At 45.4% G+C, this 13,952-nt stretch overlaps 1 protein-coding gene across 7 annotated transcripts in view; it reads right to left on the reverse strand.

The window, feature by feature from the left end:
* brat (brain tumor) overlaps window positions 1-13,952 on the reverse strand; it is a 108,436-nt gene that overhangs the window by 19,837 nt on the left and 74,647 nt on the right. For all 7 annotated transcript variants that reach the window (XM_012364558.2, XM_012364556.2, XM_012364557.2 and 4 more), the window contains one exon: window positions 1-11,685. This exon is cut by the window's left edge and continues 19,837 nt beyond it. In XM_012364558.2, the coding sequence (XP_012219981.1) occupies window positions 9,111-11,666 (2,556 nt within the window). In that variant the 5' untranslated portion in view covers window positions 11,667-11,685 and the 3' untranslated portion in view covers window positions 1-9,110. The remainder of the gene's footprint in view (window positions 11,686-13,952) is intronic.

Raw genomic sequence — 13,952 nt, forward strand, 5'->3', positions numbered from 1 at the left:
AAAGGAAGCTGTCGATCTCGAACGGACCACGCCGCTCGTCTCCGACAATCTCTCAATGGAATGTATTGATTAATCGCAAGTGGTCCACGCGCGAGATCTGTGTGTCATCGCATCTTCGACTCACCGGCAAGGTGAGCTAAAATATGTCGAGAGTGTCAAGTGTTTCTCTCTTTTCTTTGGTCAGAACTTTGGAGTTCAAAGCGACTTTGTGTTATTTTATTACTGTGTGGACATGCAACTCTAGAAATACCGCAAAGCGCGACGAGCTGGAACGTGCACTTGTGTGAGAGATTTGACTTAGAATTAAGCTGTCATCCGAGTAATTTGTAAATTTTCGGTAATTTCATGTAAATTAAAGAAAGAAACAATGTCTCGATTCTAAATCAATCCGTTTCCGCACGTCCACACGTTTTGCGGCACGAAATGAAAAAGTTATCGTTGTAAATTTCAGAAAATCTTATGTAAAACGTGGACAAAGACGAAGACTGGAAGAGCGATTCTTCGGCGAGGAGAAAAAAGACGTGTTCTCTAATGGAAACGCCGGTGGGCCGGTCACGCCGTTTCGCCTTCACGCTTCAACACACGGACGATCATTAAAAACTTCACTTCTCGAGATAAGTAAGCAGCAAGGGCGATTCAACGATCAACGATAACTGGCCATTCAACATCGAGTAACGTCTTAAGATCTACTTAAATTCCAGGGGGGGGAGGGAGGAGAGGTGGGAACGACGCAACCGGCCCGATAATTTGCTCGTCGATCGCGCTGTAATAATGAAAAACCCTTCGCGCGTCTTTGTACTTCGTACGTACGCATCAACTTCTTTTTCTTCCCTTCGAAACCCCCTTTTTTGTACCCATCGTATAACTCGCATTACGAATAATTCACGTTACTTCCCGTCACTTCCAGAACCGCCGTTTTACAGTCACGATTGCAAAACCAAGACCCGGACTGACTTCATAAAAAAGGTCAGCAAGTCCACTTTAATGATTTTCTTTTACGGGGCAATGTAGAAATCCCTTCGCCTCGATCTTCGCCTTCGGTCCACGCCCTTCCAGAGATGCACGATCACGTCGAGAGACTCAATCGGCGAGAGACAAATCGCCGCTTGAGCCACTCGACCTGAATTTATCGACACAATATTGACGACGTCTTAGCTCGCTAATCAAGTTCCTAGCTTATTTTCGGAACTCCAAGATCGAAACCATCATTTCGTTTCTATTCATGGACCTCGCCTGTCCGTCGGACCGTCGATTGGCGCACGCTGCGCGCGGATACGTATACACCACGTTTAATCATGCTAGTGATATATGCGTACGATAATAATTAATTCGCGTATATCGCTTACGGACTAGGAAATCGTGATCGCGCGCGTCGCCGACGTGTCCGGGCTGCTTCTCCGTGGCTTCTCGCGCCACGAGAGACCACCGGCCGGTGAGATCCGGCGGTTCGACCCTCTCGCTGGATTATAATTCTATAATCGTAGCCGCGGGACGAAAAGATCTCCGCCGCGATCGACCGGAGCCGGCGTTCGGTGTCGCCGCGCGGCGCGCCGATCCTCCACGTTTTTTCGTTCACAACTTCGTAATATCCATCGTGTGGTGTCAGAGAGACTGCAGCTCGGCAGCAAAGTACAATATATAACTAGGCATGCAACAATACTTGGAGTGGTATTTTTTTCCTCGAGTTAAAAATAGCGATCAACCATTCAATCTCTCGTTCTCTCCTCCTCCTCCTCCTCTCCCGTACTCCCCTTTCCCTCCGCTGTCTCTCTCTCTCTCTTTCTCACACTCTCTCACTGTCTCATTTTCACAGTTGTTCATTTTTTTTACTCATTAAGTAACATTACTTGGGCCCGGGAAGAATGTAATTTTTCTTCTTTTTTTTTCTCACCCTCCCTTTCTCTCGCGAAAGTTACACAGAGTCGCCGCGCGCCGCTAATGTCTTTGCTATGTATCTCATGTGTGTATGTATGGATGTGTATGTAGAATGTATGACGTCTGTAGATAGTTAAGAAAAATCTCCCCTTCTCTCGAAATACACAGGGTACCTTTTCGTCTCTCTCTTTTTCATCGTTAAGTCCGATCTCCTCTCTTCTCTTCCTCTCTCACGTGGAGAGAGGGTTTCCTCTGATCCTCGGCCGTAATCGAAGTATTCGCAATACTCATCTGCGATTTCACATTGCCGTATAAAACATATCAGCAAGTTGAACGATCTAAAAGAAGCCCGGGATAAAAATATCTGTTTTCGACATCAGCCAATTAAATATCAGCATCGTCGACGGCGCTCGGCGCGGTCGGCACACAATTAACGCGCGCTGCGAACGTACAAAAATATATATGTGATCTCTAATCCGCTATAGGTTTCTAAAAACTCGTATCTTTTTTTTATTTTCTCGTTATTATTAGTTCACCGGCGATCGACGCCGCCGAGCGCCGTGGCCGAGGAAGTCTGCGTTCACTCGCAGGAACTTTTTTTTCCGATCGAACGAGACCTCATTTCGTTTCGTCGTTCTCCATGCGTTTCTTTCATTTCCGTTTCTCTGGACCGTCATGAGAAATCGTCACGTGAAAGGAAATTGTTGGGAAATGCGGGATTTTCGACGCAATCAAGTCAAAATTTGATCAAGTCTCATTATATCTTTGTACTTAAGATGTCAGGAAAAAATATGTACTTTTCCTTTTAGGAACATTACGAGTAAAATTCAACAATTTGTAGAAAATAAAAACAGTTGACTTGATTGTTTTCCAACTTAATCGTGTCGATTGAGATAAGATGACTGTTGCGCAAACGGTGTCCTCACCGAAATTATTTCTACACATTTATGACTCGTCAATATCACTTTTAGTTTTATCTTCTTTGGTGCTGCTTACATCACGAGACTTTCTTTATTAAAAAAAATGACTTGTGAATTTAAATAGGAGATATCGGTGGAACGATCGATCGAATATTATTCTTATTTCGCAAGTCGATTACGAGAAATGATAGACCAAAAAAAAAAAAAAAAAAAATAGTGAATACATTTTTAATCAATATGTAAAAGATAAACTTTTAGCTCGAATGGTGCTTCTTTCGCGTAGAACGATTGCTCTCTAGATTGCTATGAGAAATTTTAGCAGTTACTCCAGGCAACGAGGACATCGTGTGCTGATAAATATAATAAATAATATAATAATAAACTACCTATGCTAAGAGATTACTATGTTAAGAAATCACTACAATTATCTATAATCAAAAAGGAACACAGTGTGCTACGTATAACGCATATGTTACATGGAATGTACTGATCACCATCGATGAGGAAGCTTTCTTGGGGGGCAGGTCCTCTCGTCGATTACTAGTATTAAAGCGCCTACAAGGATTGGAGATGGGAACTCGATTGCTATCAGATGAAAAGACATCGATGGATCGGTTCGAAATGCCAGCCTGTTACGCGATGATATAATTTAACTACAAGGCGAAAAAGAAGTATTATCTGATTAATAGAATTATCGATAATGATCGATAGAATAATCAAAATTTCGTATTACTTTATTATTCACCTTTGAAATTATTTATTATACATGATAAATAAGTTTTAATTATTCAAATAATGAAAAACAAAAATTTAATCAACCGCACTAAATCAAATTAAATACGAAATGCGAAAAGTTGTTTCTTCATACGCAAGTTTCGTAGTGATAATTAGATTTTCTGGCAAACTCCTGGCTTGAAAATTTTCTTAAGAGTTGAATTTCTATGCGACGCTTCAAAATGGACTTTCCTCAAAAGGGGACTATTGATTTTCCGAACCGGGCCGTCGACGTCGTCGGGAACAGCAGGCAGGAGGCGTAGAAAATAAAAAAAATAAGACCAATGCTCGTGCTTAATCATGAAATGAAAAATATTATTAAAAAGCATTTTACAACAAAAAATAACTAAAAAACAAACAAAAATACGATTTACAATTAAATTAAGAACAATGTTTTAGCATCTAAAAATAATAATAATACAATAATATTATAATAATATTAATAATAACATAACAAACCAGTACAAAAAAAAGGAAGAAAAGAGGCTGACAGTGAAAAAAGTGACAGTGTCGAAACGGTATTTCGTTACTCATCTCGCCCGCGTCGGGCGTCTCATTCTTGCTGATAACGCGAGCAATGCGAGCGCGCACGCATATATAAAACACACAAACACAGGCACGTAGTAACATATACACATACACGCATGTACGTACATCTCTCGGTTCTTATACTTTGGGAGTAATGCGTATAGTATAGGAATGGAATTTAATCTCTTGTCTTGTGCGCGCGCCTCAACAGTCGATTCACTAATGAGAGCGGCGAATGGTAGTGATGGCTAGCTGGCAAGTTGGCGCATCGTCTCTCCTCGGTTTTCGCGACACAACGCGTGAATACGTAAAGATGTAATAACTGATTAATAAGAATAATAATATAATAAAGATAATAATAGTAACTAAATATCGATAATAATAGTAACTAATTAATAATAATAGTAATAATAATGATAATGATAGTAATGTTTAACTACAGATTGACACATGCTTATGTGATATAAATACTAATGGACAGATACCTTGTGATGCCGTCGATGGTAAAAGAAAAAAAAAACTTTCCTTCGTGCACCCTCCCGAAATTAATATCTTCGTCAATTCGCGAGAGAGTTATAACGAGCCTCACGGATGCCTTTCGCGCCGTTCACCCGGCATTCCGTCTTTGTCAAGTTATTTAAAATGATAAGCGAAGGGCGCGGAAGCGTGATCGATTAACGTTGAAATAGCTTGACGAATCAAGAAGTCGAAAAGATAGCTTGACGGTTTGCCCGAGCTGGCGCGCGAAAACTCCGCAGAATCAAAGGATAGAAATGAGATGTTGAAACAACAAACGTACAAAAAAAAGAATGAAACTTATCAACAAAATTTTAATTACTGCGTGTTCCCCGGGCATCCTCTTAATTATCCATCATCCTTGTTCGTCCTTGCTGTCTTCGTATTGAGGACGTTCCAATCGGAAATTGTCCGGTACTTTCGGTCAAAATCGATTCCTCCATTCGAGTCCTGATCGTTGCGACTCGAAGGAAGATTGGAAAAAGATGTTCACGGAATGTCTGCAAAATTATATTTGGGGCGAACAAAGATGAGGATTTCTGACGATCACTTGGTTTGGTAGTCATTAATGCGTAAAAAAATAAAAGATTTATAACTCAACATTAATTTCGTGTAAAAATTAAAAACATTTAATTTGACACTTTAATATTTGTCAAATAACAAATTCGTATTGATTGTGCGATGTGCAAAATGCTTATCATACATAATAATCACAAAAGATTCACTACGTTCGCAAAGACGTCATCGAAATTAACATTTCCCTTTCATCAAATTATATGTCATTTTTCTCATTATATATTGATAAACAATAACGGACACAAAACATTCAGGTCACAATTTGTTCTTCTTCGATCAATAGCTAGAAATTCGTAACAATCGAAGTTAATCGAATGCCATAAATATATTAGCTCAATCTTATATAAATATCAGCTTACTCTCAAATTTCGACTACCAAATCAAGCAATCACGAGATAGCGACGATCACGAATTATATACAGAATCTTTGATTATACTCGATCACGGATATGTTTGAAGATGTGAAACGTTTGAACGCGTTTTGGCTATCGTATTCGTTCAAATTGAATCATTGAGAGTTTCAATTGTTAATAGACTATTATTTTTATCAATTTACTACTTTTACTTAAAAAATTTTGTCAAATGAGTTGAAACATACTCGAAATTTATTTCTAAATGACTGCGTCGAGTTGTGGAGAATTGATTTTTTTAAATGATTCAATGATTCAATTTTCACATCACTCATCACATCTTCCAACTCATATAACAATTTTTCCCACGAGAATCCGAATATTCTGAATCCGAGAACTGTGCGGAATTTCCGGATTCGCGCGAATGGACAGTGATCGATAATCAAAGATTTTGACACATTCCGCGAATTCTTGTGGCCAAGCAATTAGGATTTCGTTGGGATATGCCAGCTAGCCTTTTTCCCTTCACAATATTCCGGGGACGTTAAATGTATCGACAATCGAAAGTCGCAACACGTTAATAATAATACGCAATAGTAATAATAATACAGCAATAATAAAAAATATAATATAATAATAGCAAACATACACGGAATCGCGCTGCGGAGCTCCCGTGTGATTGGCAATCCATCCAACAAAATATATTAATACTATAAAGTTCGAGTGTGTGAATAATGTGCCGGCACGAACCTAAAACGGCTGCGCGACAATTAAGGTGGGAGGGTGGTGTGGTTGTTAATCGTTCGTGGCTCAGGGCGGATGGTGAATTTCGTCGACATTCAAAAAAACGTAAGCAGGAGAAAGACGTTTTTTGTTAAGCACAGCTAAGAAGAGAGAAGAAACAACGTGCCTTTCAAAACTGCGTGACTATCGAAAGAACAAAGTACAGTGCGAGAAGGAAAGTCTTATACGGATCACTAAACGACTAATAACTACTATGTTCTACGAGATACCACTACGCTAAAAAAAATAAAATAAAATAAAAAAAAATTATATAAAATATAAAATAAAAAAGAAACGAAGGACGAGGGTTTCGTCGAAGGATGGGAATACTTGGAGAAAGCAATGATCCGCCTTCTACTTTCGTTCGTTGACGAGGATAATGATAAATGTAATTGATCGCGTTATTTTGCTACGATAGCCGAGAACGAGCTCCGATGATCTAAAGCATCGTTACGCGCGCCGGCTTCGGCTTTTCTTCACGCGCGGATACGATCAACGCCAAGCATTCTACTTCTCTTCTTTGAGATTCGACTCTTATATAAATATTACTATACCATTTTGGTCTCTACGGACTCACTCGAGGATTTCTGTGTCTTTGCGAATTAAAGAATCCCTTATATTCGTCAATTATCCGCGTTATCTACGTGCGAATGAGTTCGCGATTTCTAAGCGTTAACGCAATTTGGCATAATGGCTCACGATAGAAAAAAAACAAACAAGCATTTATTAATTCTTCGCGTGAACCAGCGAAGAATTTAACAAGTTAACGCGGCTCGGCATCGCGGAAACAAAAACGACACGAACGCACGGACTCGGGGCAGAGATGTTTTTTTAACTTAAGCAAAAACTAAGATAATAATACAATCGATAACAGTAAGTTAAACTGATGAGACGAGAGAAGTGAACGTGCGCGATGACCGTTCAACGACGTCGTCGCTGTCATAATTACGAAATGCACCTCAGGATGAGTTTCCGTAGGAATTGTCGAGAAATCATTACACAAACAAATAGGGGGAGAGGAAAAAGGGGTTCTATCCAAAATGGACTGTGAGAAAATTTCAGTGGCAGGGGATACCGGCCGATCTGTCGATCTGCAAACGCATAAAAATGTCCTGTCGTCTTGTTATTCGGAATCCACGGGACGATTTTCTCACGACGATTCCTGACTCAATCGTCGTCTGGTCTCGAATGATCGGCAACGATTTTAAACGCGTTCAAGCATGATCCAACAATTAAACGATCCAAGCTTGTTACCGAAATATGTCGACACTATATCGAAGTTTCATTTGTATATCTTTCTCGAATTATCTGTGTGAACATAATAATGCACGGATTAATTTCGAGTCTTACGCAGAGGGGTGTAAGATCGGGGGCGTAATTATTTGTACAGTTAGCGTACGCAAAAGTTCCGGAAACAAAATCGATAAAAAAAGAAAGAAAAAAAAAAGAAAGAAAAACGCCGATAAACCATGCAAAGCATAAGAGACCATACGATTCTTGCGCGATTGTGGGATATGATTGAGTACCCGTTTAAAGACATCGTGTAAATCGTTGAGTTTGACGGTTTCGTGTGGATCTTCCAGTGGATCTCTCAGGAGAATGCGATGAAACGGGCTCTCGCGCGACAACGCGTTCCTCGCGGACTTCGCGCGGTACTCGGTGAGGGGGGAGGGGAGGACATTTCGAACCGCGGCGACCGGAAGTGAATCGAACGCGACATCGCTCTCGATCGTCCTCGGTCGACCGCCGTTGGAGAGAGGTAACAAAAAAACGTGTAAACGCGCGCATTAATTCCGGCACGCGCGCGTCATGTGTGGACTGTGTCGTCGTGACGAATAGAAGCGTACTTCTCGGTGTGATCATCGGACGAGGTCTCAGAGAGAAGATCGTGATTAGTGCGGGGGGGGGGGGGGGGGGGAGAATATGGATAAAAAGATGGGCAGTAGGGGGGGAGGGGGGGGGAGGATTGGTAACGGGTGCGAGGGAGAAGAGAGGCGGAGGGTGGAAGGCGAGGGGGAAGTGACTAGCGGCGGCGAGCTCTACAACTAAACAACAACAACAGTATTTTCAGTATTATAACAACATTAACAAGTAAGTTATCGCGCGCGCGCACGCGTTTACGGCGCGTACGCGCGAAGAAAGGAGCGCGCGCGAATTTGTCGGGGCAGGGTTGATTACGTCCTCTCTCTCTCTTTTTTTCTTTCTCTCTCTCGTTGCAGGTCCTCGAATCCAGCGTCGCGAGGGCTACACACAAAGCGCCGCGCGTTTTCTCTCCTGTTCTCCGTTCGCCCGCGGGGGACGAATGGAACTGCGACTCGCGCGAGCGCGAGAAGGGTATCAGCAAGGAGGAGAGCGCGCGCTTTCTCGCATACCGTCGATGATGTCCGTTGTTCGGCGGAGTCCTCAGGAGGAGCGCCTCGGGAAGCTCCGACGAGAATGCCCCGTTCTTACCGCGAGAACGACACTCGCACGGGAATCGATCTCTCTCGAGTCGCGTATGCAGCTTACAGTGCGCTCCATATCTCACGGTCGTCGGCGGTTTGTGAAACGTCTCGTGGTAGACGAGGCGGGCGAAGAAGGCGATGGGCAGACTGGCGGCGGTGAATCGAGCGCGCGAGCGTTGGCGGTAGAGCGGCCGTAGAAGAAGACAGGCGAGCGTAGGTGAAGGGAAAGATCGACGCGATCGCGGTGATCCCGCGGCCGTGGAGTAGCGATGATAATGGTACGATGACGAGCGTTGACACTTGGCGCACGACGATCATCGTCGTCGTCGTGACGCGTCGCTGCTCTACATGCCGATCGGCGGTACTTGCACGTAGCGGTATATGTACAGACGATAGTCCTTGCTGGCGAGCACGACCGAGCCGTCGTCCATCAGCGCCACGTCGAAGCACTGCGCGTGCTTTACTTTGCTCTCGAGGGCGGAAACCAATTGGCCCTCCTGCGTGAAGATGGTCAGGTTGAAGTTGTTGTGATTGTCCGCTATCAGTATCTCGCCGTGGGTGTTGATGCCCACGCCGATCGGATAATTGGTGATGCCCTCGCCGCCGATCTGTCGCAGATAAGCGCCCTCGTAATTGAAAACCTTGACGCAGTGCGCGCGGTTGTCGCTGATGAAGATCTCCTGTTTGTCGTTCACTACCACGCCATTCGGAAACTCGAGATGCTTCGAGCAGCCAAATTTCTGCAGTACGTTGCCGGTCTGGTCAAAAATGATGACGCGCATTACTTTGCACTCCACCACGACGATTCGTCCTTTGGAATCAACGGTGACGCCACGCGGGTGTTGCAGGATGTTGGCGCCGAATTTGCGTACGAATTGGCCGTACTGGTTGTAGATTTGTATCTGATGAGTAGGTGAGCGCTCGGTAACAATGATATCACCAGATGTTTTCACGACGGCTACTCGATTCGGATATAGCAATTGACCATCACGCTTACCGCATTCACCAAACTGGAACTTAAACCTGCCCTCTTTGTCGAAGATTTGAATGCGATGGTTATTTGTATCGGCGACAATGATGTCGTTCTGCGCGTTCACTGCAACGCCCGACGGCTCCGTGAATTGTCCCTCCATAACGCCGAATTCGCCGAACTTACAGTGATAGATCATCTTCTGCCGTTTTATCTGCGATTTAGGCGGGAATATCGCAGTGGCGGACATCAGTTTCGACGTTAGATCGAGGACGGATTCGCCGGGGGCAGCGTTCGCCGCCACAGCCACCGCTGACGGCATCGCGAAATGATCATTCGTCGTCACGACCGGGTAAGTGTCATTTCCACCGTTGCTCCATTTCTCATACGGATTGGCGTTCATGCCGTTCAGATTCACGTCGCTGATCGTCGTGGAAAACGGACCCAGACTGTTGGCCGAGCTGAAGCGTTTCGAGATCACGGTGCTGATAGTATCGATCGAGGACGGCGACGATGACGAGCCGCAGTTCATACTGGAAGAGATCAGGCCATTGCTGTAAGACTGGCGATCGAGAAGTAGACCACCCAGAGCACTCGCGCCGCTTCCCGGCCCGTTGCTGATATTGCCGCCGCCGCCGCCGCCGCTGCTGCCGATGCCGTTGCTCGATAGCGCGGTGGGTCGCGCGATCGGCGGCTGCTTGCCGATCGAGCCGGTGCTGTTTTCGCTGTTACTGTTGCTACGCACATAACCGAATGTGTTCCTCACGCCGACCTGAATGGCCTGGTAATTGCTGACGAACTCGAGGTCCGCGGTCTGATTTGCTATGTCCGCGTTCGGTGAACAGGTGAGCAATGATTGCAATTTGGATTCAAGAATCTTCTTGACCATGAGAAAGTCGGTGATGGTGGTGACTTTGGTCACTCGTTCGACAAAGTCGCAGGTCTGCATTATCTTGTCCGCTGACTCGGTGGCTCGCTGTCCGAGCACGCTCAGGGAAATCTGCTTCGACGAGAATACCGATTCGAGTTCCTTCAGCAGCTCTTGCTTACGCTCGTCCAGCATCGACCGATAAAATTGGAAGGTGTCGTTGATCTCGTTCTGCGCCTTGTGGTACTGCACCTGCAGCACTGCCGCGCTGTGCTCCGCCGCCTTGACGGTCGCGCGCGCGTCCGCCGCTTTCGCGCGGCACTCCTGGATGGTGCGCGATAACGCCTCCAATTGCTGCGTGCCCGCCTCCGAAATATGCACGCACTCGTGCAGAGGCGCCGTATGCTCCGTCAACGTGCACTCTTTGCAGATCGGTACGGTGCAAGTGCGACAGAAATACTTGAGTATCTCCTGCTTGTGCCGCGAGCAGAAGTGTACTTTTTCGCCGTTACCGCCTGTGTTGGTGTTGCCGCCGCCGTTGATCACCAAATTGTTACCTCCGCTACCGCCGCCGCTGCTGCCGTTGCATGCATTCTTCGATAGTTCCGTCGTCGCGGTGATCGTGGTGCTACCACCACCACCGCCACCACCGCCGCCGCCGCCGCCGCCGCCACCGGTGCCGACGGTCTCCAACTTGGAGTCGCCCAGGTTCAACACCCGGTGACCCTCGAAGCAGTGCATGAATTGATGCGCCATCACGCAGTTCGGACAGAGGAAATTCTCGCAGTCGTAGCAACGCGCCACAGCGCCGGCTTCGGCCGTGGACTTGCAGCCAGTGCAGCGGGTGCGACCGCCGGTGCCGCTGGTGCTACCCAGCCGACAGCGTGGACACGGATCCTCGCCCGGCTTCGGCGCGTCGAGGCACAAGTCGCAGCTGTCGACGTCGCAGATCGCCGAGTCGCTAGCAGGCGGCGAACTGCCGCTCACCGTTACCGGGGACAGCGAGACCGGGGACCCGAGGGAATTCGCGCGCGATTCCAGCGAGGGTGTCGGCGAGGCCATCTTCAGTCAACCGGCATCCCTGCAAAAAAAAAAGGAATATTTGTTATAACATCGTGTTACATTACGTTTGATAATTATATAGGCCGTCAATGAAAAACCGTTGCGATGTCTTTCTCGACAAAATTAAATCGTCATTCGACAATTCACTAATTTTATACGACTGGATAAATATTTTAATAAAATATTTATATAATACAATATTCGTGAATTTCGAATTTCCATTAATCGGCAATTAATCTTAATTAAAATGCCATTGATTATTAGAAACGTTCTAATTTAGCGACACAGTCGATTAAATCTATCTTTCTTCACATAACATACATTTGTCTAAAATGACGTTTCAATAATATGGTGCTTTTAGTAATGGAATTATTTCAATTTGTGCAGCTGGTACCCTCCATGAGATTTTGCAATAATGAAAGCGCGTATGTCTACTGTAATAACAGTAATAACGTTATAATAATTTCAACTATCGGTCGCTGTCGGACCGTTCTCGAGAATCGTCGTTGTAGTTGTGCGTAATCGTTATTACGGCGTTTTCCTATCTCGAAGGTTCCTTTTAATGCGATTCCCACGCGCGCGCGCGCGCGCGCCCTTCGTACCTCCGCAACCCCCGACGCGCGGCAGTTATTCGCGCGGCTCGCGACGAGAGGCGAGGACTCGTCCCTCTAATTAAATCGCTCGAGCCGGACGGCCATGTTTCACCTGGCAGTCAGAAGAGAAGAGCGATCGGTCGGAGGAAAGGGAACCGCCGCGCGCCGGCGGCAAAGGAAAAGGAAGAACGAGGGAGGACTGGTATAGACCGCGAGTCCAAGGTCACGAATGCGAAGGTTATCGTACTTCTCTCCCACCCAGTCGAGCGAATTTATCGGGTGCCGCGCGACGACACGCTCGCTTTTCCACGCTTGGAAGCCGTAGAAGCGAAGAAAGCGGTAAAACACCGTGGAAGAAGAGAGATGGGGATCATTTTTCATCCACTTCAACCGCGCCGAGCTGAGTCTAAACGAAAAATATTATTTCCCGGAAGCTTTTCCCGACAAGCCGGCTGTCATCGACGAGATAAGAATTTGACAGAGAGAATCGTCACGTCAAAATCGTCCCGATTTTTTTTTTTTTTTTTTTTTTTGGTATTTCTCGAGTGAGCCGAGCGGTCAAGAAACCAACCGACGTTATTAGGAACGGACTGCAGCGTGAGAGAGAACAAAAACGAGAAGCCGCGGAGGGGAAGCGACGGAGGTGAGGCAAACAGAACAAAGAGCATCTGCTCTCGCGCGCTCCAGGAAACGCTTTTGAAGTTACTACACCAGCGCGAGCGCGACCGGCGCGCGCCGTCTTCGTGCAAGAATCTCGATTAACTCCCGAGATAAAAGGTGAACGCTCCTGAGGGAAGCGTCCGTGGAGCCGAGGTCGCCGGAAAGCCGCGTTTAACATACCGAGGCCGAAGAAGTCGCGAGGAGAGCACAGCGCGTGGAGGCCGCGCTCCGAGCGTGCAGCGGCAAGCAAAGCTCGCTGAAAGCGAGTTCACGCCGCTGCGCATCGTGGAATGTCTGCATGCGTAAAAATAACATGCACACGGAATGTTGAATGTTCCGAGCTGGCTGGAATATTTTTATATAGAGATGCGCCGAATATATATACGCGTCGTAGTAACGCGTATATTATATTTTCTCGATATATAGAGTTAATATTTTTTACAGAAAATTTCCAAGCTCTTCTGCAAAAGCTCCGAAACACAAGTTTCTTACGTGAGATTATCGAGATTGAAATATTGACTTGTAATATGTAACAAAAGTATCAATTATAACTAGATTTCGTAAAAAATCATTACGCGAAACGCGTGATGTGATGAAAAGACCAATTACAAATCGTTCAAATATTGCTTATTAAACGTAAATTCATATTGCATGCTGGAATACTCCGCATGTATGTAATTCAAACAAATTCAGACAAATTAACAGAAACAGAAAAGCCGCGGCCATGTTTTTTCGCGTTGTTTTGCGATAAAATAAAATCTGCAATACGTTAAAAACTTCGTAGCTCTTTTCCAATCGCTTCCTTCTTTTTTCATTTCAACGTTCGTTTTTTAATTGTTGCTTTAATCGTTGAAGATCGTCAGGGTGGAAGAAAGAATCAAGTATTTTTAACGGTCGTGCGCGTATGACAAATCACATACCGCGACGGGGATGCAGCGGGTTAATTCCACGTCACGCGGAATAAAGGGCGGAATGGAAAAAAATGTACCGATGTTCGGGGGGAGAAACGTGTCCTTGGCGAGGATAATTCCCG

The sequence above is a fragment of the Linepithema humile genome, chromosome 2 (genome assembly GCF_040581485.1).
Source record: "Linepithema humile isolate Giens D197 chromosome 2, Lhum_UNIL_v1.0, whole genome shotgun sequence".
NCBI lineage: Eukaryota > Metazoa > Arthropoda > Insecta > Hymenoptera > Formicidae > Linepithema > Linepithema humile.